This window comes from Etheostoma spectabile, chromosome 5 (genome assembly GCF_008692095.1).
Source record: "Etheostoma spectabile isolate EspeVRDwgs_2016 chromosome 5, UIUC_Espe_1.0, whole genome shotgun sequence".
Taxonomy (NCBI): Eukaryota; Metazoa; Chordata; class Actinopteri; order Perciformes; family Percidae; genus Etheostoma; species Etheostoma spectabile.
In genome coordinates, this window is record NC_045737.1 from 20,434,020 (window position 1) to 20,460,834 (window position 26,815).

Below are 26,815 nucleotides of genomic sequence, written 5' to 3' on the forward strand. Positions count from 1 at the left end.
TGTGTGTGTGTGTGTGTGTGTGTGTGTGTGTGTGTGTGTGTGTGTGTGTGAGTTAGTAATAAGCGAGCACATGTGTCTACATTGGCTGCTATATGATCACACACCCACTGGAGCATGTGAGTGCCCGCTGGCTGATAGGCACACACACGTAGCTCAGTGGGAATGCTGGGAGACTAATGAGAATACTGACTGATATCCCAAAACATACAACATGTAATCACTTTAAAGACTTGTTTCTCCGAGTGAGCACGTCAAACTGCTTTAAACAAATGTCTGATCTGTCACTGAGGGTATGTAATTTGCTGGACGCCTGCTGGCATGCAGGCAATCTGAGTGGGAGAGAGAGAGACACGGCCACACGGACACGGAGAGGCAGTGTGAGGGTCTAAAAGCATCTAAAAGCAACATCTTTTTTGTTTTTATCAGTTATCAGTTTTGTTGTTATCAGTGCTGTTTACCCAGGGCTGTGAAGACTGCCTGATAATGGCCTGGTTATCTGCCCCTGCTCCTTTTTAAGCCATCTGAGAGCTACCATCATTGTGCTGAGTGTTTGGACAGGAGAGATATCAGTGGGATGTCTGGTTTAAAACAAAAATACGACTCTAATTGCTTCATTCAAACTAACAAGCAATGGGCAGGCTGGCAGTCTCTGGAAATGAACAAAGAATTGTTTTTTTTATTTAAATCCATATCATGTTTAGGGCAAGATATACAGTACATCAGTTAATTTATTTGTGTTGGTGCTCTGTAACTTTTTTGGGGGTAAGAAAAACTGTTTTCCCTCAAAGAATGAACACCTGACAAAATAGATTTTTTATTTTGAAATAGGAATTTCTTGGTGCCAGAAAAGCAATCAACAGGTGCTTTTTCTTATGCGTAATATACCAATGCCTTGAAATCCAGAGAAAGCCAGAAATTCTGCTGGTTGCAGAGGTGAAAAGCTTTGATTTTACACTGGCAGTTTGAAAGGTTAAAACTAGTATTTAAGCTCAAATGAGCATTGATTTACTGTAGGTCCCATTTCATTTTGCAGCCATCGCAGGCTCAGATCACCATTTGTCATCTGATTCCTTCTTTTTTGTCTACCTTTGTACATTGTACATTAATCAATGCAGTGAGTTACTTACTGAGGGGGTCATCCTTACTCTTGGTTCCATTGACCTTTCCGTTCTTATCAATCCTCAGGAAAAACTTCTGGAAAGAGAAGAGCTTCCTCCTCCGCATGTCCCCTTGGAGATGATTGTAGCTGCGCACATGCCTACCCTGCGGCCCCCCAGTCCGACCCAGGGGGACCCCAGTGGCCCTGGGCCTTAAGAAGACTTCAGTCTCAGAAATGTTCAGTGGAACCCTGAGAGTCCGTGGGTTGGCGAGCCTCAGTCTGTCTCTGCGGAGCTGATGGCAGGCCGCCTCGGGTAGGGAGAAGGAAAAGAAAACCAGGACAAGCAGGAGAGGCAAAGACAGGGAGGAAAGCAGTGTTGATGATGGCCTTAGTCTGGAGCTGGTTTCACTTCCAAAAAGAGCCCCAAACCCAGCCCTGGAGCAGTACGAGGCAGAGGCAGCCTTACTCCCTCCAGCAGCCCATCTGATCATGGTAGTGTGCTATGTGGAGGACTAGAGGCAACCTCAGAGCCTGGGACATGCTGCTGGGGGCGAGAATAGGCTGGGAGGGCAGGGAGGAGAGCCCTCCACAGACTGGGCGAGATGGTTCTCCTGCAGAATCCAAATTATTTAGCACCTGGATGAAATTCTTAGATGTCCCGCTGAATAATGTTTGACAGTGTAATGACTGTTCAACAAGTCACTGTGTCTCAAGCTGATATTCTCAAGAGTTCTCTTTTCCACTGCTTTAGGCTGATGATCAGAAAGTCTGTTTTGGAAAAAAAAAAATGAACAAAGATTACATATAAAAAAAAAACTACACACCAATTACTATTTTCTAGTAACTAGTATTCCAGCAACAAAACCTGTTTTTTACACGTATCTTCTTTTGTTCCTTCTAAAGTCTTTGTGAAAGTTTGACTATTGTTCTTGGCTGCTCCAGTGTGTCCCTAATATTTCCAGGTAGTTGTTCAATTTAAGAACAAAAGAAAAGAAAAGAACAAATATGAAGTTCACTGATATCCAGTTAGAAAGTTTGCCATGTGTGAAATTCCTTAGTTCCAGTTGAAATTAAAAAAGGTGCATCACAAAATCTACCTGTCCAATAGCTGCTACACTCCACATGTGCAGGAAAGCATTTTCAGATTTCCCTCTGAGGAGGAAAAACAGGAATCAAGACTTAAAGAGGAACGCTGGTCAATCCAGGCGCATGTCAGATAATCCATCCGTCTTGTTCTGTTGCTCTGCTCCTCTCTCACTCTCCTCATCTCTCTCTCTCTCTTTCTCTCTCTCTTTCTCTCTCTACCCCCAAATAACTCCACCTTCATGCAGCATCGAGGTAACGGTCTGAGGAGGTTTTTCTCTTTGTCTCAGGGTTAAGTCTGAGTTGTTTGCCAACTGTTCATTAGGTTCTTATATGAAGAGTCCTGGTGTGATCTCCTCACCTGAATGGTGATCACAGAAAATGACTGTGGTGTGTTGTGTGTAGCTGTGTGACTCTGTTAGTTATTTGATCCCACCCTCCTTTACTCAACTTCCCCTCTCACATATGGGAGCAAGTACTGTTCTGCATGTGTGTGTGTGTGTGTGTGTGTGTGTGTGTGTGTGTGTGTGTGTGTGTGTGTGTGTGTGTGTGTGTGTGTGTGTGTGTGTGTGTTATGAGAGTGTGTGAGAGGTGACAGCAGGGTTTATCTAAGTAGATACAGCAGAGCAATAAGAAGCTGTTGGATCGCTATGGAGATTGTACTGATGATTGCAGTATTGAATTATCAAAGAGTTTTTTTGTTTTAAGTGTTTGTGGTTGTTAAAAATTGTGTCTAAATGTATTTTCTATGCAGTATATTACATGTTTTCCAGTACATAAACGTGCATGTATGGTTGAGCATGAAGAGGATAAGTGTGACATATTGAAATGGATCCACTTTTTAATCATTACGATGTGATAATCCTGACAAGTGGGCATCTTCCTCTATCTCTTCAGATAAAATCATATCGAGTTACTATTGCCGGTTCCAGTCTGGAAGTTGCCTTATCACAGCCATCTTCTGTCCTCTCTCTTTTCCTCATGGCACTTTATTGTGTGTTATCTCTCCCGCAGCGCTGTAATGCAATGAAGCTCTCCAGTTTCACTCACCAGACCTCTGCCTTCCTCTGTGACTCAGGTGTCTCAGTGGCCCTTGGCCAATGAGACTCTCTTTTACGAACCATGCATAATTTGCTCCTCAAGGCAAGGCAGGCACAGGATGGACAATGTCATAGTGACTAGACAGCAATGTACAGTATGTGCAGTGAATGTGCAAAATATTACGAACAGTCACCATTCTCATGAAGTGCAATGACAAGCCAATGCCAGATTACAACTTTATCTCTTATTGGTTTAATTGTTTTTCCTTATTGAATCAACACTGATACACACAAGAAGTTTGAAAAAAAAACAAAAAAAAACATTTCAGGTATGGATGGTGCAAGGAGGGCTGCAACCCAACACCAGTGTTATTTAGAGGCTTATTAAGATTTTAACAATGATCAAGGGCCATATAGTGACATTTCTACCAATCCACCGTGATAAACACAGCGTGTGCTGGCAGTCTTATCTATCCTTCATGATTCTTGTGTCTTTAATGTTGAGGTATGTCCTGTTCTTTGCTTTCCTTCTCCTAAGTCCTAGTTTTTAGTGCCTGCTTTAATGTCTGTCAACGATCTACGACCAGAGCAGGCCAGTCTTAACTCTGGGGTTTGGCATGGCATCTGGGAATACAAACAAAGCTATCTTATCATTGCTTCCTTTGTGGTGGCCCTTCCCACTGTGATACCCTGAATCAGTGCAGAGGAAACAGAGCTGGGAGGAGCATGCATCATTCATATTGATTATTGTTGCTGCAATAATAGTGGAGTAAGTCTTTTTAGATTTACTTGCATTACAATGCCTAAAATAGCCTAGCCATAACCTAAATTTTTCAAATTTTACAGCCTGCCATTGGTCTACAACACTTCTAGTTTCACTGTGAAAATAAAACACATTAGCACAAAATGCGTAGATGTCCGTTTTATGTAATTAAATCTAGTGTAGTAATTGTATTTTATTTCTCTTCTTTAAAAAAATCCCACTGAGGTTAAATACTTTATTTATGCCAATTCCCAGTGCACTTTGACTTTTTAAAGTAAATTAAGTGACAACTTCTTTGTATAAACTCTTTTTGATCAAGCATCAGCTGGGTAAAGAAAATTCATGACCCATGTTTTAGAAATAAAAATTATGTTTTGGATACAAACCTCATATCTTCCATAAGCAGTGTGAAAGCTAAAATACTGTAACATGGCTCAAGGGACAGCTCGGACCAGAGTGTTGCACTCAGTTTAAATCAGAATTGCATTTGAAATGATTTCCCATTGAAGCCATGTGTCAGATTCTCAGATCAGGGTTCAGAGACTAAAGAGTCTAAAACTGTGCAGCTATATCCTCAGCTCTTAGTGTTCTTTCCACTAAGACAGTAATGTCCTCTGTAAGTGCCTCAGAGGGATGTAAGCCTGCAATGATGCTGACAGACTTGCAAGATTCGCAGGATTTCTGTAGAGGCCAAGGAGCAAATTCTTTGTAAACGTAACTGTGCCTTTGTTTTTTTCTCCTAAACGCAATATAAGTGAGATTTGCAAGGTCTGGAGATAGTCTCATCTCTTTCACTGCTCTACAGCTTCAGCATTTAGTGTATCTTTATAGATCAATCTCCCTGAATTGCATTTCAAAGCAAACCAATAGGCAATAGAACAGACAATGTGCTTCTGATCCCTCCCTACAGGCTGTGGCTCTAGCTGGGTCCTTGTGCTATTCTAAGACATAATTATAATAAAGGCAATGAAAAGTCAAATACCGGAAATTTATTTGCGTCAGTGGAGATTGGATTTCACACAGTACCAATTGCCAAAAAGAAAAATGAATCAAGGCGAAACACATTTTTCCTTTTAGTGTGTAATGTCAGTAAGTTTCACAAAAGCAAACTTGTTTTTCCACATTTGTCTTTGACAAATTAGTAAAACCGTCAGGTGTTGGGTTTGTTGTATTCAGAGTAGACTTTTACGATGACATAACTCAATTCTTATGTCATCACTGCAAAGACCACTTTTGAGAACAGTTACCTTTCACTAAAGGCCTTGTGTTTATGGTTTTATATTTGGTGTGCACCTTGTAACCCCGGATATACTGTAATATGCACTATAAAAATAAATGTACTTATTGTCAATGTTGTTGACCCCCCCATTTTTATTTTAAAAGTATACATAACGTAATTGTGAGATCTATCACAGAACCTACTAACTGTGATATCTGTTCGGTAATTTTCTTTGGCTGGCATTACTTTCTCTTCCTGTAAAGCCGTGATTGCATTGTTGCTCAGAAAAACTACGCAGTTTGTTCTTTTTTGAACTTCTGCCCTATTTTCTTGATGACCTGCTTGACCTCAAATGTTTACAAAGAGTTTCATGAACTGGGATTAGGTTGAATCAATCACTATATTAACCAAAGCCATACTTGAAAATGTCTGATTATTACTGCAACTTTGCGTTTATTGCAACATACTAGTTCTCCTTTAAATGTGACATACAAAGTGACTCCACATCAGTGCCTGAAATGGGCCAGTACTCATCAGTACAAAGTACCAGCACTTTTGATTTTTGCTCACAAGTATCCATACTTCTAATTGTTATAAATAGTATTATTAATAGCCTGATATATCATAGACTGTATCCACAGTACATACTATTGACTGTGGTATGATTCATTGGGAGAAACAAAGCAACCCCCCATGTAGCCCAGCGAAGGATCTTTTGTTTCATAACCACTTTTACAGACACTGTAATGATTTGACTATGAGATTAGATTCCTTAGATGAAATAATCAACTATTAGGGGTCAACCCTACAAGAAATACATATGAATTTAAATATATCCCAGATGCATGCAATGATCATGTCATGCAGCTGCTAAATTAAGGTACTGTCACTTATTTGGTCCAATTCTGGCAACGATCTACACTCTACTTAGTTTTGGTTTGTTTTTAAAGTTAAATTTGGGCCTGTTTGTTAGATCCTGATCCTTGTGGCAGCAGGTGGATCCAGCACCAAGTACCATGCAATCTGTTGTTCAGTCTGCTCAACATACTGTATTGCATTAGCAAGTTGAACTGTGGAAATTCATGTTATTCATGTCATGTGTCTCTGATTTTGCTTGGCCTCATTGTGAGTATAATGCTCCCTCCCTTTTGGTACACTATCATTAAGCAGATGTTTTACGAAGAACAGCACCTTACTCCCAGTCACTTAAACACAAATCCATATGTGGCCTATGAGGGAGTCAAACGCACAACTCACAAACAACCAAACTGACCTATGGGAACCATGTGTGTGTCTGTCTGCGTTCCCTGGGGCCCGCTCTGTGTGTGCTAGGTCAGAGGAGGCCGAGGCTTTAATAAAGGAACAGGCCTGGTACAGGGATGCCAGTCTGACTGCCTGGGGACATGCAACCTGATGGGGTCCAGATGAGAGTCACCAGACTGGACTTCTTCCTCCAAACCAACAGCCAGTTGGTGCATGGATTACGTTCCACTGCCTTCTTCCTCGAGCCTCTCCCTGGGTTTACATTGGGATTTGTGGGGTAAACCATGAGATTAAAGTAACATTCTCCTTTAATGGTACTTTAAAGTTTTTCATAGATCACAGGAAAATGTGTTCCCTCATGTTTCAAAAAAACACAACATGCAAACAAATGCTCGGCTCACACTGGAGGCCTCTTTTCTTCTGTTGGTCATCAAATGTAAATATTTAATCTGTTCCTGGCCGTTGTGTTGGGAGGTGTCTGGTAACCTACAAGATGAGGTTGCTGTTTCCTGCTTTACGGCAATCAGTAGATGTTTGTCATGTTATCTTCCCTGTCCTGAACAGGCACTTACATCATCCTCCTCTGCTGAGTGTCCGTTTCAGCAGGGCAAAGGAATTTACTTACAGGTCAGACACTGGATCAACTGATGTGCACTGAACGGTCTGTCTTTCTCGGGGCAATATGAGGTGACATTTTACCACAAAACTTTGCTAGAATAATTATAGGAAATATGACAATGTATACTATGAGGGAATACACTACATTTATCAACGGTATATAATTCAGTGATGTTATCTATTTGATATTGTTTTGGTTGCAATGTATTATAGCATATTTATATCATCAAATAAATAAATAAATCAGTGAGATAAAGGACTGTATCCACATTGCCCAGCCCTAATGATAAACATCAAATACTTTGATGCACACAATTCCTTACACAACAGAACAATGTGCTATAAAAAATGCATCAGATGAAACTAGAGGAAGATGAAATATATTACAAATAGCTTATTTGCGCATAAATGAGAATTGTGCATTGTGCCCTGAAGCCTAACACTTCCTCTCTGCATCCAAAAGTCCAACATTCAAAAATTCAATAAGTACATTTGTTAAAAGTCCAATATTTACTGAAAATTGTTCACAGAAAATGTTCACAGAGCTTAACTTGCACAACAGCAATCTGGTATTTTGATATACCAGTTTGATTTTCTGGTCCAAGTTGAAATTGAAAATAGTCATGAAACAAAAAGAAAACATAACAAAAAAGAAACAAAGAAACAAACACAAGCAATTTTCATCATACTTGTTTAAAAAAACTAATGGAACACACTCGTTGCTTCAACAAATGAATATACACCTTAACAGTTAGATTTAGCATTTACTACTTACTTGCTAATCGGGCATGCTCTAACCATTATTATCATATTGGCCAAACCTTAAATCCAACACCTGTTTACTACATTGTGCAGAGAAGTAGACCCTTAACTATTGAATCCAAAACCTCAATTGTTTGGCTTAAGAAGAGTGGGAATGTGTTGTACAAGCTGTTAAAAATAATGTTTATGGCCCTTCCCTTTTTGGAAACAACCGGTCATGAGTTACTTACTGTGTGATAATGTTGTTTACAACTGAAATGAGCTATGCCAGGTAATTCACGGTTTGTTACACTGACATCCACACTTCAGTGATTTGATTTTGATGAGTAAAGATGTTAATATTTTTTAAATGTGAACGAATTATTATTAATATTTCATTCTTTTATGCACATGACTTGCTCATTGACTTTTGTTGTGTTCGATCTGCTCTACGTACTCTATTTGTGTCTACTTTTAACCATTCTAAATTCAGTTAGGAAAGATATCTAGAACACTGGTGAGGACATTTCTAAATCATAAAAAAGCTTTAAAAAAAATCTACTAAGAAGGCCAAAGCCACTGTAGAGTCAGCATCTGATATTTTCAGGCATTTCCTGATTTTGAGCTCAATCTTTTCTTTCCATTGTGAAACTCTACAAATGAAGCAACACACAGTGATGTAACAGAATGAGAGATGTGGTTAGGTAATACAACCGGATGGTGTTTGCCTCGTCATGATAACACACACTGCTGGTTTTTTAGGACATCATGCTCCACATTGACCCAGTATTGTGTTACTCCTTCCATTACTGCTGACTAACTCTTGGTCTCTAGCCTGAATAATAGCAACAGGGTGCATGGAGCAGAGCAGCGTCCGTCCGTGTCAAGTTATCTGGCACAAAGGAGCCTGGGAAATTTGGGCCGGCTGAATCCGATCCCTGAAACAGAGCCTGATGCTGCTGGTTCTGGTGTTACTGTACACATCCAGTAGCATCTGGCACTCTCAGGCGAGAATGACCTTGTTGACATGAAAGGTCATAACGCAGAGGACAATGAAGCAATGGAGACATTGTAGTCTTGCTTTGCCAGACCTCCACAGCGCTGCGGAGGAGGGTCTGGGGTTTATTGACATTTTTTTTAACCGATCACCAATCATTGTGGGCGGTGCTGAGTACTGGGAAAAGCTGCGGTGCCACTGCAAAATAGCCTCGGGAAGGAACTTGTTTTGGTGGAACATGTGTACATTCAAAAGTTGTTTTAGTCATGCTAGCTATCTGGATTTACCCTGCAGAGATCTGAGAAAAGGTTAACCATAGTCCTCGGAGTTCAAAATGCCAACACGAAGGAAGCCCAAGGCAACGGATACCCGGCCTGAATGAGTGAAATCTGGTGGAATTTCCGTCAGCAACAGAGCAATCCCAGAAATGGAACGTCAGGGATATAGACTATTACTGTTGTATTCAAGCAATGCTGTTGTTCATATTACAATATCAACTTCATTTTACAGTAGGAAGTACCTGGCTTCAAACCTGAATAAGATATTGGAGTTTAATTTAAATGTAGGGATGGAAGGAAATCACCCAGACTAGCCTTCATGCATAATACACACACATTAAAGATACTTAAGATTTTTTTTATTTCATGTCTAAGTTACGAAGCAGTTTTGTCAAGAACATCTTTTATCGTCACATTACTGATGGAGACATGTGAAGTACAAATGAGTCAAGGTGATATGCCAAATGCATGTACAAATGGTAATGCTTGCCCAGTACAACATCATACAAACACAGTGACCATCTTTAGAGGGACCTGAGAGGGATGACCTGCAACACCTCTTTCTCATTGGTCAATCTCACACCAGAAGAGGAGCACCACAGGTTTGACTACAGAACTGTACACGTTCTGCAACCGATTTAATTATTATTGATCGATCAAAACAAAATGACTAAAGTGGGAACTTGTACCCAGGAAAATGTAAACACACAGTGCCAGCTCTGAGGACAAAACCACAATTAAAGCAGAAAAAAGCAAAATATATGAGTGAAAAAACAGATTATTATAACTATTAACAACTTAATAGAAGTTTAAAAAAATCTTTATTTACATTCTGTTTTTACCAGTTTACTTTGATATAAAAAATATAACTGGTATCTCGACTGTTAAGCTGTAAATAATCAGCACCATTATTATAAAAGCATATTTGGACCAGAAAGATAAGTACTGTACTGCAGGTCATATGTGAATTTGTTTACTAATAAAGAAGTATGCACACTGTACTGTATGCTTCTGTTATTAATTTATTTATCACAAGTGGAGTCACTCTTGTACTGGCTTGAGCTTTTGTAACTTTTGAATTGTGCTTCTTGATTATTTTTTTAAATTAGTAATTTGACTATATTTTTATAGCCCTTTTATATAATCATTAAACTTGCCTGTTAATAAATTCTAATTTTTTTTCACCTTAATATGGCTCCATGAACATTATGCTCTAACATTTGTGACAGTCCACATGTGTATTCATCAACAGTATTAGGCTGTTCTCTTGCTTAATTTTAAAAATGGTTTCAAGCTAAATATTCATTTGAAAAAGTTACAAAGACTCAAATATAATGTATACATGATCTTATTCGACCCGGGTTTGGTTGTGCTGATTAATCTGTGCTGGTTAATCTGTGCTATGCTGTGGTCATACGCACTTTGGTTTGTCAGTCTGTGGCTAGCATGGCTTTTGTCAGTATTGCAAGGATCCAGTAAGTATTACTGTGGTTGGGATGTGTCCATTGTAATTTAGGTGCGTGTATAACCCTAGCTATGACCCACATGTGGCACAACACTGTCTTTGGACCGACCTGAGAGAGCAGCGACCCAACAGCTTCAGCTTGTCACAAAAGAGAGAAGACATGGTGTTCTTCCTGCAAACTGGAACTGCATAAGAAGGAACACAACACAGAGGTCAAATGCTATGAAACATGGCAGTACAGACAATATTTTGTTAATTAGGAGTGATTTTAACCAAGAGGTTTGTCACAAAAACAATAGACATACTGTAATGCCATAGACATTGCGTTTGTGTGTTGACACTGAACCTGCGAGGCCAAACTAACAGACATAAAGATTGAGCATTGCATACAAACCTGTGTTGGTCTTGCATTCCTGCATATTGCACTTCCTGAGTGTTTCTGGTTTGGAAATATTCTCACAGAGGCTGTTTGGCATCACCGCCAAATCCTGCTCACTCACACAGTTGACTTCACGCTGCTGCTGACCCCCACCACAACTCACACGACACTGCAAAGTCACACACAAACAGAGTGATAATTTAGACCACTACTACTAGCACTTTTACATCTGTGTATTGCAAAACAACATTTAGAAATGCCCTCAGTGCTTTGAGGAAATCTCAATCACATGTGACTGACCTCCTCCCAGTCCTTGGCCTTCCAGCGAGTGCAGGGCTTTAGACTGCAAGGCTCTGTGCTGTTTGGCCTCAGTGTGGCGTTACAGTGATGAGGTTCGGGGCAGTACACCAGCCTCTCCCTGACGCCTTCACCACAGCTGCCAGAGCACTGAAGAAAACACAAGGATTTAGACGGGTAACTAGTCTTGCATTGCCATATGGGACATGAATATGACAATATTCACAAATTTGTGGAGCTGGTTCTGACTGCACAGATGAAATATCCTAAATCCTCAATGTAGTATAGTAGACTACATCTTGTAGCTATACAGCAATAATTGTAAACCTTGGTGGAAATGTTTTTTAGAAAATAGGGGGTGAAATCCATCTAAATAACTTGTAAACAGAAAACCAATTATTCACATATACAGCAGATTAGTTATCAAAAGGTTATAAAAGGCAATTTTTGTAACAGTGATTTATAATTTTCAACATTAAAGTGTCAGTTCCCCCAATTAAACATGTATAATTCTTTAAAGCTATGCAAAAAGAAGCCCAAAATTGAACATATAGTGATTTGATGTGTATAATGCTCCTACCGGTCCCCAGGGTGATATACTCCACTTCATACAGGGCTTGTGGGGGCATTTCAAGGTGCTGTGGGGTCTGCTGGACACAGCTTGACAATGGAAAGGTCTGAGGGGACGTTTACTCTGAGAATCGACACACTGGACATCTCGGTACTTCCAACCTACCCCTGCACAATAATCTGGACACTGTGGAGAACATACCAGTACAATAAATGGCTCAGTCATGGTAAGTGAGAACTGAGACTGAAACAAACCCATTTCATCATATGGAAAAGTAACGGATAATAAGTGGAACTCTAATTAAGTGTACTTATCAAATTCAGTGACTGGAGGAAATCTAATGTTACTCACCTTGCTCCAGCTGCCACTGTGCCAGGTGGCACAGGGCTGCAGGTGACATGTGCGTGCAGGCTCAGGTCTCTTCATTTTGGCACAGTCCTCATCATTCTGGGAGCTGCACTCTACCATCCTCCATATTGCTCCAATCCCACATGTTGTTGAACACTGGAGAGGAAGAGGTATTTTCTGATTAAAACTCACCTTGGGTTTATGAGTGGCATGTCAGGCAATAATATTGTAAAGTAGACATTAAAGAAGCTCAAAAACAACAACCACCCAGAGAAAGTGTGTGCTTGATGTTTTACATGTTTTAGCCAGAAGCAAATCCTGTAACCATTTTCTAAATCATACATCATTTGATTTCCTATGGCTATTACCAAAAGCCATTGGAAATAACTTTTCACTAGACCATGAACGTTAAAGTGCAGCTAGCTAACCCACCAACCAAGTATCGGTTGCTTTTAAACCACCTTCTTTGCAGTTGCAAGCAGCATGTTTTAAAAACGATTGTTGAATCCCATGTTTTCTGATCTAGGTTCACAAAAAAACGACTGGTTGTCATATTTCAGTTGTTGGTAGCATGGATTGGTAGCATAATATACAGTGTATGGTTAGTAGGCATTCACAACACTCAAATCGATGTGCATAAGCACTGAAAAAGTGAGTTTTTCATGAGAAGTCTTGTTTAAATAATTTAAAAAGAAGGCAACTAAATGTTCACTGTGATTAGTGATTAGGTAAATGTTAAGTCCCTGGGGGCCAATATTAAAGCTTTCAATTTCATAGCAGTCTGGAAGGGAAGATCTATAAGTCATGGTATGCCATGGAAAGTGGCCTGAGTGAGACCTCTTCCTGCAGCTCTCCCTCTCCTGTCTTTGTTGCACAGGCTGTGCATGTTCAGAACAGCCAATAATAACGCTCTATCTTTTTGAAATGATCTAGATTTACTAAAGCCTGATCACAGAGCCAAGAGGAGGTGCAGAAGTCTAGTTTTCTCCCAGACCACTTATTATTTTTATATACAGTAGATTATTATGGAATTGTCGCCCAACAACACCAACATAGAGTGCCTACCACAACTTTAATGTCTTGTATTTGGGCTACAAATCTACTACTTTCTTAAAACGGTCATAAAAAGTCTGTACCCACCTCACTCCAGTTTCCTACAACCCAGAATACTTCCTTGCTGACCGGCTCTCTGGCCTTCAGGTTGCTTTGGTCACTAACAGAGCTGCTGTTGTGATGTTCTTGTTGCTGGTTTTGATTGTTGGAGCGACTGCCTTTGGACGAGGAAGAGGGCTTTTTAGCACGTGAGACAGAACTGGGTTTTTTGGGTGTCACTGTAGGCTTCTTTAGTTTAATGATCTTCATTGTGGACTGGGGTGATGCTGCAGTGGTGAATGGATGTCTTGCAGTTGTAAGAGGAACTTGTGTTGTGTGGAAGACAGCTTTCGATGAGACTGTGTGGTACATGGGAGTGGTAAGGGGAACCCCGTGTGTCCAGGGCCTGTATGCAGTGATACGAGGGGTGGTGTGGGGGTTGGAGAAGGGATAGTGGTGATTGGTATTTGCCCATGTTTTAGTACTGGTGTGTAGGGTAGAGTAGGTGGCCGTGGGTGCTTGGCGGTGGGTGATGGTTGTGTGCATTGTAGGTGGACTTGTTTGTAAAGTGGGTGTAATGAGTATATGTGGTGTGGATTGAGGATTTTTGAGGGATGTAGATGTGGTAACATCCAGGTCAATAATCCCCTCCTCCTCTGTTTTCCTATCCTTAACAACATAATCATATCCTGGAGTGTACATCACCACATTTGGTGTACTTCCCTCCTCTCCCTCCTCCCTCTCTTCTACCTTTTCCACGCCAGATGAATATCTGTCCTTTTCAGCAGAGTTGGCTTTAGACGGAAAAACCTTTCCTCTCTTATCCTCATTTTTCCTCACTTTAACATTAAACTCTAAATCATCTGTGTCTACGATTTCAGGGATTGTGGTTTTAGGGGTTAAAAGGGAAGTGGTGGTCGGGATGAAAGCAGTTGTAGTTTCTTTGGTGGATGTTTTCTTTCTCACAGTAATAGCAGCTGTGGTTGTGGTGCTCATGGGAGCCCAGTAAGGTGTAGGTGTAGGATGCTTGGCGGGGTGGCTCTTAGGTGGGTAGATGCTGCGATACTTAGGAGGAGGCCCAGGTTGTCTACGAAGATCTGACTTAGGGCAGCTCTGAAGGGCACAAAGTGATCTCGACCGAGGTTTGGTTGAGGGGTCGCAAGTCTTCTTAGGTGTTAGTGCACATGTGACTGTACGTGAGCGAACACCTCCTCCACATGTAACTGGGCACTGCAGAAGAGCAAGAACACAAATGACAAATTAAAAACAAGGTAGAGATCTGTAAGATCAAAGTCAGAGAAAGAAAAGCTACATAGAAGCAAAATGTAAGTAAAATGGAAATGAACGTGCCTCGTCCCAGTTGCCAACAGTCCAGTCCTGTCCACAGGGTACATCTCTGTTGCATGGGACCACAGGTTTGGGTTTAAGGAGATGCTTGCATTCAACAGGGTGGAGCACCCTTTCCTCCCCTGAAACTGTCCGAACACAGAGAACTGTTCGCTTCCGTGCCCCTTCTAATCCACAGGTGGCTGAACACTGCTGCCAACCGCCCACCCACCACCTGAAGCAGAGGGGATAGACAGGAATAGAGGTTAAAAAAAAGTGCTGATAGAACTGATTTAATGGCATTCAAAAACAATACATGAGGAGCGTATGGCATGCAGACAACTTTGTCATCTTCTAATAATGAACAGGCCTGGGTATCAATTGAAAATGTTTGATACTATTGCCAGAGCTTTGGTAATGAAACCAAAACCTTTTTTAAATACCTTGTTTAAGGAAAACACATTTTTCTACAAACCCATTTTTCAATTGCCCAAATAGAGCCAAAGTTCTAAAATGTTATATATTCTCAAAACATAAACAACTGTGCAAGAACTTTAACTTATTAAACTACAGTCCAAAACAGGCAAATATTGATTTTAGAATAAGTAAACAAGACTATAAATTTAACTAGGACATTGATGCCAACTTTGTGTAGCCTACTTAACAGTTTTAAACATGTTCTACAAACACCTTTTAGTTGTTACCAAAACACTTGAGGTTCCATAACAGCCCTAAAGTTATCAGTTATTAATATAATTTGTTCCATTGGTTTGAATTTTTTTGTCATTACAGTGAAACCCACAATATTACTCTTGCGATTAAATAATCCTAAAATCTTAAAAAATCTAGAGATTAGATTAGGCAGTGAAATACTGCCTTTAATTTCAAACCGGCCATAACATTCTGTTGGTATCTACAGTAGCTAGTTAGATAACTCTGGTAACTCTCCACCATTATGAATTTAATGAAAAAACAAACAATAGTTATCTAACTTAAACAACAGTACAATGTTTTTCCAGCACAATAATACTGACAGTGACAGAAAAACAGTTAAAGAGCGCTTGAGAGTCAAGGACCTTGCAGGGCAATCCATATTCTTGCATTTTCGGTATCTCCCTTCTGGACGGTTGTCTGGGTCACACAAAGACTCATCCACTACACCCACGTCCATTTCAAAACACCGCACAGGCTGGTACTGCTCCCCTAAAATGGTCAGGAATTCAGAAAGCAGATGGCCAGGTCGTAACTTAGATGTCACTGAAATCCTCCAACTAACATACATTCATGGAATAAGATGTTTTCTTGTTAAATGCAAAACCAACCTAAGCCACAGGTGGTGCTGCAGTCTGTCCATGCCCCTTGCCTCCAACTGTAAATGGGTTCAATGACCTCATTTCCTGTCTCTTTGGTCTTTTTGATGGTGTACTCATACTTTATACCTAGGTTCTTCTCCTGAAATAGTAACTGAACAGCCACATGAATTATTATGCATGATTTTAACATTAAATATTTGACATATACTGTATAACAAAATATATTTTTCTGTTTCTAAATCAATTTGTTTCCAGTATATGGTGTCTTTAAACAGACGAGAAAACAATTGCTTAGAGACATTTTTTACTAACTTTTCATTCACCCAGAAATCTCTAGGCTGCTTTGGAAAATGTTTGCATGCTGTGATTGGTTGGCTATCCTTAAAGTCGATTTTCTCTATCCCTTACTGGTTGAAATCACCCTACACAGACACTGGGTAAAAAATGTAAATCACTGATTACTTCTGTACATCTCAGAATACTGAAACATTTAAAAAAAACTGTAAAATCCTTTCAATCACGCTAAACTTCTGTATTTTATGATGGCCTACCTGCAGCATGACTGGCAGTTTGGTAGGTCCAGGAGCGGTGAGGTTCTCCATGTTCCCGCTGCGTTCATAGTAGAACGTCGTCCCGCCGGCCTCATATTCGCCGTTCCACTGGATGATGAAGTTGCCGTTGAGGAAGTACTCCTCCGACGTCTCGCTTTTTAGAGCCAGGAAGTTACCTGCTTCCTCCACTTCCTTTACCAGGATGTCCCGCGCCCCCTCAGGTATCACACCCACGTCCACGTACCCTGGGAGAGTCGAGAGGGGAGTCAGAGTCACAGTGAAGTAATGGATGGCCCACCGTGGCTGCTGCCACACTTACATCCAGACTACCAGACAGTTTCTCTCTGATCTTTAATAGAGGGTGGGTTCAGTCTGTGGGGGTGGTTGGCATGTGTGTGTGTGTGTGTGAGTGTATGTGTGCGTATTCTGCGTGGGGGGCACTGCCCTGTCTCAGTTTTTTATTGTGTGTGGACGGGGGGGGCTGGATGGGGGAGAACTAAAGCAGCTATGAGTAGGTCTCTGGAGTTTAATGATGTTTGTGGGAAGGTGTGTGTGTGTGTTTCTGTGTTGTGCAAAGAAGGGGGAGGTCTGCCCTTGGTCTAAGGCTTTTGAAGTCTAACACATCTGGGGTGGTTATCTGGAAAGGATGCTGTGCGGGACAAACACACACAGACAGAGAGAAAGAGAGCGGGAAAGAAAAAAGATTTTTATTGTTTTAGAGCTTTCTCTATTAATCTGTCTTTGCCGTGACTCTGCATGTGAGTTATACGTTTCTGAACATAGTAAAATACGCCAAAAACATGTCAGTCTTTAGACAAATGCAAACATGGGGCTGCAGGCGCACACACATACACACACCAGCCAAGTACAACAGGACAAACAGCTGCACAGTGTGGACAATAATGCTGCCATGACAACAAAGTATCAGCACAATGGCGTAATGCTAATGAACTGTCCTGAAATGACTTTTCGCCTGTAGACATCAATTTGAATTCTGTGCTTTTTCACACTCTTCTGGTGGGTACATCAAAGCTTCTCCTCATTAATAGGTTGTCTGTTTTGTGTTAGTACAATTTTATAATTGGATCATTTCTTATGTCTGGATAATTCAATTTGTTTCCAGCTGTTCAAATATCCTTTGTGTTAAACTTACCAAAGCCATCTCCTTCATCAAAAGACTTATAGACTGTCTCACAGCTTGTGCCATCTCCCAAACAGACTCCACAACGATCCTCCACAGCGTTTGAGTCAATGCCATAGTCACAGCCGACCGCCTACGGAAGAAACACATGCACAAACCCATTAATATACAACGAGACACATTACAGAATCACATAAAATGGGAGTTTGCACAGAAAAACTCCACCCTCCATATTGTTACCCTGCAGCTTGTCTTATCCGGCTCCACTACAACCCCCCCTCCCTGTCTCTTTTAGTCTCTTACCCAGTCACACTACCTTGCACACTCCGTTGACACAGATGTTTCTGGACTTGTTGTTCATGAAGCACGGTGTCCCGTCTGTCACGGCGTCGAGCATCTTCTCCGAAAAATGCTCAACGACTGGTCGACAGTGCAGCTCACAAGGGTTTACTAAAGATGGTTGAAGGTAGGGGAAAGAGGTGTTTACCTCACAAGCCCAATAAAAATAATATTTATTATGCAGAAACAGTGATTTGAATTTAGGAAATGACACAAAGCACAAAAAGAATGCGTGCAGACTTTAGTACTGCACTGAACTGTACTGTAACCGGTCGTCAGACACCGCCTACCAAGAGCCTGGGTCTGACCAAGGTTTCTGCCTAAAAGGAAGTTTTTCCTCGCCACTGTCGCACTGTTGCTTGCTCTGTAGGAAACTACTAGAATTGTTGGGTCCTTGTAAATTCTGGAGTGTGGTCTAGACCTACTCTATCTGTAAAGTGTCTTGAGATAACGCTTGTTATGAATTGATACTATAAATAAAATTGAATTGAAATTGAATTGAATTAACATTGTATGCCCCTGGTAAGATACATTAAATGGTAGCTTCAAGATTGAGGGCTTTCTAGTGTAATGCTGCCCTCTGTGACTTACACAATAGCAGCTACAGCTCTTCTGAGATATGAACAGAGGGCTACTAGTATACTGTGTGTGTATCTGTCTATCTGTAGTATCTAATTGCATATTTGAGGCTTTGATCACTTACCTGGGTTAGCCACAGGAATCCACTGGTAGAGCTCATTGTGGTAGGACACAGTGTCAAACTCACTGCACAGCATCTCTCGAAAGGTTGGTTTATTCTTCTGACAGGGTTTGTTATTACAAGTCCGATAACGCTTCCTTTCCCCAGTGCAGTACTTGCCCCCAAACTCTGGTCTGTGGAAACATAGTAGCACACTTTAAATCAACCATGTGATCAGTTTCAGCATGTCATATGTTTTTGAAGAACCAAGACAGGTTTGATTCCAAAAAGAGTGTCAGTCCAGCTCTGCCATTGAAATATTTCAATGGAAATATTTGGCATATATCTGCCATTGAAATATTTCAATGGCAGATCTGGATCCAATCTTACTTGGGGTTGTTACATTCCCTCTCTGCTGATTGAACACCAGTTCCACAGGTCCTCGAGCAGTGAGTCCAGGTACTCCACTGCCCCCAGCCTCCGTTCACCGTCTCTGGCAGTTTACCCACAATCACACACTCTCCTGAGATACACCACTGCAGGAGAAAATGGCACAAATAACACTAGTACTATGACACATTTAATACTCAAGGCTCTGAACCAGACACTTTCCTATCCGTTATACTGACCATCCTCATCCTCAGGCTAATGAAATCCACACCCTAACGAGACAAAGCAACTGGCACCACCCACCTTCTCTGGTCCACAGCGAGTGCCATCTATAGGCGAGTCCAGTTTGGACCGACAGGAGCCATTCACTGAACACCAAAGAATCTGGCAAACGTTCTGAAAGAAAGATGTCATCCACAAACAATGAGACTTTTTACTAAGATTTCTGACATTTTTAGTTGGTGCTTGCACAGTACTCACATCAACCTCATGGCAGAAGGTTGCATTTGGGCCGTACTGGAGCTGGCACTGGTGGTGTGTGGTGTAACGGACACCAAGTCGAGCCAGCGGGGTGGTTAGGTCCCTCTTGGAAGGGCGGTCATCAAGACAGAAACCCCAGCCTCGACTTAAACAAACAAACAAAGATTTGATATGGAATGTGTGATCTTTTGAAAAAGATAAAAAAGAGGAAGAATGCACAAGGTGTGGTGGTTTGGTTTGAGGTGTGGTCATTTGTGCAAGTGCCTTCTAAGGACCCTTAGGCTTAGCTTGCTTTTTTGTTGATTGCTGGATTTTCTGGCTGAATTGAGTTTGTTCAGTATATTTGCACTTATGTTCTTTCAAAACGTTTGTCATGGTTTGCTTCGCATGAATGACTTCATAACTTTGTTTTGTTCCAACACACACCCATTGCATTTTTGGGGGTATACGTTTTCACTGCCTCCCTTCAAATCTGTTCCAGCATATTCCCTTTATCTGCATCCAGGAAGAGTCACTGCTTGTTTTAGTCCAATTTTCACAATAATATGTTCCGTCAATTCACACAATTTGCAGCCCTCGTGTGTGTTCCCCACACAAAAAATACTACTAAAACTGAGTGAATCATGTTATAATTGTATGATTCATTGCTTCAGAATAAGGTATGAATTCAGCCTTACTCAAGGAAGCGTGTGATATATTCTTTGGAGCAGGAGGACCAAGTGAGAGGCGAGCTGTCGTACATCAGCTGTCTGGACATGATGAACGGGTGCCTCCCTTCCAGCTCACAGTCGTTCCCCTGACCGTCATGATGAATTCCAAAGCTGCGTTCAAACACAACCAACACAAACAATTATGATATTATTTGTACACAAATAAATGTTTCACAAGAATACATGGGCTTCAGCTCTGGCATCTGCAAAAACATGATAGTACCTCTGAACAGCTTTCTAATCTTGATAGATTTCTAGAACTGTGTCCCAGTCCCGTGATACATTTAAAATTTGAAATACAGTCCAAAGTCATTGATAACTTTGTTTGAGCAACATAATTTCCTTTTACTACAAAGCAGTAAAACACATTAATTTCTTGCCCAAACAGAACACTGTTAAGATTTGTACATCATTTATACATTATAATAGCACTTACCGTGTGGAATTTGATCTCAATTTAAGTGTAAAAGCTAACTTTAGTTGAAAAAAAAAAAAAGTATGCTCTGGCCAGTGGGTGGTGGTTGGATTTGGCACAATTTGGTCACAAACATTCTAATTTTTCAGCTCAACAGGTACACTAAAATATGTTTCTGAAAATAATCTGAGGCGAGATTACCAATAAGAACACCAGAGGGAGGCAGAGGAACATGCATTTTGTTTTACAGATTGTCTGCCTAATGTGCTACTGTAAAGATTTAGTGACAGTTTGAACAAATATGACAAAAAGTTATTTTTCAAAAAGCTTCCTACTGAACCTTTAAACAACATGCCTCTTGGCTCTTACATATTTTTCCTGCTACGCTCTATTTAAAATTTGAAGGACCCCTCTTCCCTATATCCACTTCATTCATACAATCCTCATGATCAGACGTTAACTGAGCACAGAGTCGGCGCCAACTGGGATTAAAGAAAATGTGCTTTTCTGTGCCACAGTAATCCAAAAATCAAAAACAAATGAAACTTTTCTGCGCATTTCTTTTTACTGTTACTAAATAATCTACGCCAAAATCACATCAATCTCAGGTATCAATCTTTTGTCCAGTTACCAGATACTAACCATTATTTGCATTAGCCCATTCCCTAATGATGCAACTGTATATTCCTCTTTAGTAACGGATCGTGGGAAAAAGATGCTTTCTTTGTCACATTGCCCATTGTTATCATACTCTATTATTTAGGGTTTCTCAACAATTACAAATCAACACACACAAGCACACAGTCAAACACACACAGACCTGTGGCCCATTTCATGAGCGATGGTGAAGGCAACAGGTAGTCCTGAATCCTCATTGATGTTGCAGCTGCGGTGCGGTTGACACATCCCAGACAGATGAGACAGACCCAGGGTCTCACAGGGCTGGTTCATTCTACCACAGATGTCTTTCCTGGGGGGTAAAACACAGGCACATTATGTAGATGTCATATCGCCATCATATTCATTTTGTTTAAGTTATCTATTGACATAGCTGACCTACAAATGCATATGTGTGTGTCACTTGCCTAGTGACCAACACAGCCACATCATGATGAGCTGGATGTGTGTCACTCTGGGGATTGAGGTTTTTCTGCCAAGCACAGAAACTGGACAATGTGGCGTCTGCATGGTGAACAATCTTCAACTCTTTCTGCAACAAACAACAGAATTAGAAATAAGATTTTGCACTTTTGTCATCATTTGGCAATTTTTTTTGCATCTTGTAATTTGAAAACATCAACATTTCCATAATGTTTTGACCCTATAGAAAAATGTTTATTTCTATCTTTTCACAGAAAATGTTCAGAGTCAGTTGCAGAGCAGTGACCTCTATGAGGTAGTTTATATTTTTTAATGGACATGACTTTAATGCAACCGGCTCACCTTCCTTCACTTTATTTACTAAACAGGTCTGTATTACACTAGCGATAACAAGGATTTTTTTTTCCAATGGAAGCTAAGAAATTTCCACTGAACAAACAAGATTATGATTGTTTTTCGTGATCGGTCCAGGTTCTTGTTGAATTTTGTTTGAATTGATTTGCCAGTTTTTCACACTTATATCACACTATATGTGTAAACCAAGGTGAGTACATGATGTTCAATGGGTCTGAATCTTCTTGTAGATACTAAGTGTGCATGGAGCTTGAACCACAGCCAAATGAAGGAATCTTCCAGTTTACGTCAACCTACAGTGTGTACTTCTGCTGCCCCCATGAGGAATTCTAAGTAATGACAACAAAACTGTCAGCACGTCCACATGATACATGCCTTCCATAACTGTGCACCGCCCTCTACCTCCTCCAAGCAGTTGCTAGCAGCCAAGGAGGACACGGAGGATTAAAAAAAACATGGACTCTTCAGAAGACATTATTATCTTCACTCTCGTTTCTGCATGTGAAAGTCACCGGACGCCACAATCTTCTGAACATAGCCATACTGAGAAATACAGAGAGAGTTGAGGAGCTGATAGTCTTAATTAGCTATTTAGCAACTCTTTTGGCAATGTCTTGAATGTAACAGAAGTTCTATAATATCAAAAAGTTACAAAGTAAAGCTTTCACCTCCTAAATACCCCACTGAGGAATGCTTTATAGATTTACATGTGTTTTTCTTGTTCCAACTTTAATATATGCATTGTCAAAGAAAGTAATCACATTAATGTTTCTTAAGAAAACTTGTTTGGGCAGGTGTTACCTCTTCTCCATGGAGCAGAATGAGGCGAACCAAGATGACATGGATGGCATTCCCAATACTGGCATCATGAAAGATCCCTGCCACCTGTTAACATAGAGATCATTCACCACTAAATTGATATAAAGACGTAACCATGGTCTGTGCGTAAACTTGTATGTAAAAAATATATTCAAATTCTAACTCCTCACCATGTTCATAATGGTGAAGATGTAGGACTCCACATTATCAGTGCCGTGGTATTCTATGAGTTTGGCATCAGCTACCACCATGGTCTCGACCCACCGCTCTCTGCTGACTGAGCGCTGCGAGCGGGACTGAGCCGGATCCTCCCCCCTCTGCTGCTCCCGCTCCCATTCTTCCCTCTCCCTCTCCACCTGGACAGAGTCACTTGGAGTATCTAAAGCGTGGATAATGTAAGACTTCACTTTCAGTAAACTTGTGACTTATCCTTGCTTGACACAGAGAAAAAAAAGCTAATTTACAGTTACTAACAGTTACAGTTACACACACATCTGCCGTTCCATAACACATACACACAAATTCAGATACACACCTTGAACTCCACAGGGGCTGGGTGTCTCTTTGGACTGAAAACTGCGTTTTTTTCTCTGGCTTACTGTTGTAACTCTTGGATAGACAATATGGGGCTCTGGAGACCCTGCCGGATGATGAGGAGATTTCTGGAAAGGTTTGATAAAGTAGTGACCCTCTGGCAGGGAAAAAAAGCCTCTCTGAGGAAAAGAAAAATGACATTGATGAAGATGCATTGAGAAGAAATGAGTGAGCAAGTTAAGGTTTTGGTCAATCACTTCCTGTACACAGAAAAGTTACAGATACCCAAATCTGAAAATAGGGCAAATCTATTGTCTCTGGTATTAGTTCTGCTCAATGCTGTCACAGCTCCCAACTGTTAATTAAGATTTAACAGATTATTCATTTTATCCCAAAATCTTGCCTAATGCAGCTTTAAGTCTCTTTTGTAATGTCTTGCATTCTCAGACTGTGACTTAAACAGAAAAATTACAGCCTAGTACCTAGCATGCTTTTATATATAACGTTTAAGAGTGCAACAACAAATCACCAAAAAAATTAAAAGTGAGAAGTTAGACTGTCTCTTTGAAAGCATGCTAAAAGGGCCATTACTCATTTCTATCTGGTTGGAAACATCGTTAGTCAACAGATCTGAATATGAACCTTTCTCCTTCCCCGAGGCACATTCTCTGTCTGCTGCAGCAGCAACACAAAGACGTTTTCCTAAGTATGCCATGCATGTTCTTACTGGTGCAGGCTATTCATTTGCTGATCGGTGAGGTCTGCTGTTGAGACTGATATAGATACACACCCGCCCCCCCACACACAAACACACCTACATGAAAACACAGATGCATGCAAACACACAAAAGACGCTTCTGTCAAATCTTGAATTTTCCTTGTAAACACACATAATATGAATGTTTTCCCTCCCACTAACTGTTTGCAAGTTCTCATCATTAAGTTGAGTGTGTGTGTGTGTGTGTGTGTGTGTGTGTGTGTGTGTGTGTGTGTGTGTGTGTGTGTGTGTGTGTGTGTGTGTGTGTGTGTGTGTGTGTGTGTGTGTGTGTGTGTGTGTACGTGAGCCAAAACAAGCCCAGACTGTTCCCAGATGAACCCCTCCCTTTAACTCTAAACCAACTTTGAAATTGACAGAATGAGAGAGGGATGCTAACCTTCTTTTACATGTTAAAATATGCATGCACATGAATAATTGTATCAAGGATATAAAATTAAAAAAACTTAACATGCACATGTATTAAGTCCAACAAGACCAAAGAATTCTAAGAAAAGGATTGTTGCATCTGATTCTTGGATCTCTTCTCAGTGTTTGAGGAGCCAAAGGCAGATGTGGAAAATTAGGTCACACAGTGCTTACAGTTCGGCCAGTTGTGGTCCCAAGGGTCTACCCTGCTGTTTACTGCAGTTACTCCCTATTCAGCCTTCTGGGTCATCCTGACATGTTTCTATGTGTTTCTTGGGACATGCGTTTCAACTACATTCATTCAGCAGTCTGCAGAGCTCTGACTATTCTCCAGGGAGTCTAAAAAGTACAAATCTAGAGAAGCACTCCCTTTGGAATGACTATATTACTCCACCTGTTACACTGAACCTTGTAACATAAGATAGAGTGTCCACAAACTGGAAAAAACACTTTGTAGGACAAAACTAAGCAGCTAAGGCGTATTCTGTTCATGTAAAACCACCAAAGGGACAGTGTGGACTTCAGCCAGGGGTCCCTAAGTTGTGATGTCTCATCTAAAAAGCATGCAGGCTGATACATGTATGTCTATGGTCAGCTGAGAAAGCTCTCTAGTGCAGAAAACACTTGATTTCACCAATCCTCTGGATCTCATCCACACGCTCTATTTGCCTGGATTAACATATTTCTATAAAGATTTGGTTTTGCATTTATATCATCTCACTGCAAAACAAAACACATACAAAGGTGTATGTTACATATAATGTAGGATTCTTGTTATTATGCCTCCCTGCTGTCTTCTATATGTTTTCCTGAGCTTTAAAATTCCAAAAGAGCAGCCAGAGAAGCAGGTGGTGGAGAGCTGATCAACCAGGAAAGAATGCTACAAAGAGGCCCATCCAAACATTCAGACCCTTGCCAGCATGATCTTTATGATCGACATACCAATTGCAGACCTGCAACGCAGCCTGCAAGGCTTGGCTTGTACAGTGTGGTTATGGTATTACTTGGTGATCCTTAAACTACCATGAACATATCCTGTGTGATGTAGGTACTCAATAAGCAAAGACATCTTATAAGGATACCAACTAGGACTTTGTTTTCCATTTGAGAAAAACTGGGGGATTATTCTGCAACAGTTTTTGCTCTAAGTCCCAAATGCTCTGTCAGCTGAAAACAGTGTTGGTCAGGAGTTCACTTTTGCCACTTCTTCTCCCTCTGCCATCTCCTGCCCTTCTCCTCCTCTTCTTCATTAATCCCCCTTCTCTTACCTAGAGGAAGCATGTTTGGGTGTGAGGTGCCAGAGGCAGGGGAGGTTACAATAACACAAGTCTGTGTTTTAAATACACTGGCCATGTGGAACTGCTTTACTTCTGTTTCCTGCTTCTGTGGGTTTTGTAGTGCTGGCCAACTAGGTCGGGAATAAAGTCTCTGCTGTTACACAGCCTGTGGCCTCAGCAGTGATTAGTGGGACACAAGGAGAGGTGGGAGCGGATGGTGCACATTACTGCAATATGATCAATCACAACAATTTGCTGCATAACTAACGTGCATTTATTTCTTGATCATTACCAGTTTCACTACACTTACTTGCCTTTATGTTGTTTCTTTACTCCACAGGATAATTCTGCCTGTGAGCTAAATTCTTTCTCAGAGGTCAAAGACATTATCATTTTTCATCCACATAGTGTGCAGAAAAATGCATTTAAGCGTGAAGAAAACCAATATGGTCTGAACGTGCGTGATCTTTCTTTGTGTTGGGCGCAGGGATCAAAGACTCTACTGAGAAATCTTTGGCTTGGCTTGAATTGAAGGTTTTCCCAGGGAAACAAAAAAGTACACAGACAGCAACCTCCATCCAATTACTCTGGTCCTCATGATTTCACGTGTCCAGTAAATAGTAAAGGTGAAAGGTAAGCTGAACTTTGTACAGACATAATCAGTTGTAAAGTAAATATGGCTGACTATTTTCCATCTTTCTTACCATTTAGATGCTTACCCTTTGTCAGATCATCTTTAGTCGATTCATTTATTTAGTTGACTAATTTATCAGCACATTGACAAAAAAAGAAGAAGTTTTCAACCATTTTGATAAATAAGTAATCATTTTAATTATTTGTCAAGCGAAAGTGTTTGTTCCAGCTTTTCTAATGAGAGAATGTGAGGGCAATTTGAAGACATCACCTTGGGCTCTGGCTAGCCTTTTGCTAGGCTAAGCTAATGCTGGGGG

The 26,815-nt window shown here is 40.8% G+C and overlaps 2 protein-coding genes across 2 annotated transcripts in view; both read right to left on the bottom strand.

The window, feature by feature from the left end:
* The window catches only part of fgf10b (fibroblast growth factor 10b), a 10,602-nt gene extending 8,058 nt beyond the window's left edge, over positions 1-2,544 (bottom strand). Inside the window, exon 1 of the mRNA XM_032516241.1 lies at positions 1,128-2,544. Coding sequence (XP_032372132.1) covers positions 1,128-1,590 — 463 coding nt within the window. The 5' untranslated portion in view covers positions 1,591-2,544. The remainder of the gene's footprint in view (positions 1-1,127) is intronic.
* A 6,894-nt stretch (positions 2,545-9,438) lies between these two features.
* Positions 9,439-26,815, bottom strand: part of adamts12 (ADAM metallopeptidase with thrombospondin type 1 motif, 12) — a 19,903-nt gene continuing 2,526 nt past the window's right edge. The window contains exons 3-24 of the mRNA XM_032516189.1: positions 23,407-23,584; positions 23,042-23,250; positions 22,854-22,937; positions 21,683-21,807; positions 21,418-21,567; positions 20,150-20,293; positions 19,473-19,617; positions 19,296-19,388; positions 18,993-19,138; positions 18,627-18,796; positions 17,901-18,034; positions 17,597-17,717; positions 16,444-16,688; positions 15,902-16,043; positions 15,656-15,782; positions 14,604-14,814; positions 13,302-14,483; positions 12,165-12,317; positions 11,823-11,999; positions 11,246-11,392; positions 10,961-11,114; positions 9,439-10,751 (exon numbers count right to left, since the gene is read on the bottom strand). Coding sequence (XP_032372080.1) covers positions 10,636-10,751; positions 10,961-11,114; positions 11,246-11,392; positions 11,823-11,999; positions 12,165-12,317; positions 13,302-14,483; positions 14,604-14,814; positions 15,656-15,782; positions 15,902-16,043; positions 16,444-16,688; positions 17,597-17,717; positions 17,901-18,034; positions 18,627-18,796; positions 18,993-19,138; positions 19,296-19,388; positions 19,473-19,617; positions 20,150-20,293; positions 21,418-21,567; positions 21,683-21,807; positions 22,854-22,937; positions 23,042-23,250; positions 23,407-23,584 — 4,353 coding nt within the window. The 3' untranslated portion in view covers positions 9,439-10,635. The remainder of the gene's footprint in view (positions 10,752-10,960; positions 11,115-11,245; positions 11,393-11,822; positions 12,000-12,164; positions 12,318-13,301; positions 14,484-14,603; positions 14,815-15,655; positions 15,783-15,901; positions 16,044-16,443; positions 16,689-17,596; positions 17,718-17,900; positions 18,035-18,626; positions 18,797-18,992; positions 19,139-19,295; positions 19,389-19,472; positions 19,618-20,149; positions 20,294-21,417; positions 21,568-21,682; positions 21,808-22,853; positions 22,938-23,041; positions 23,251-23,406; positions 23,585-26,815) is intronic.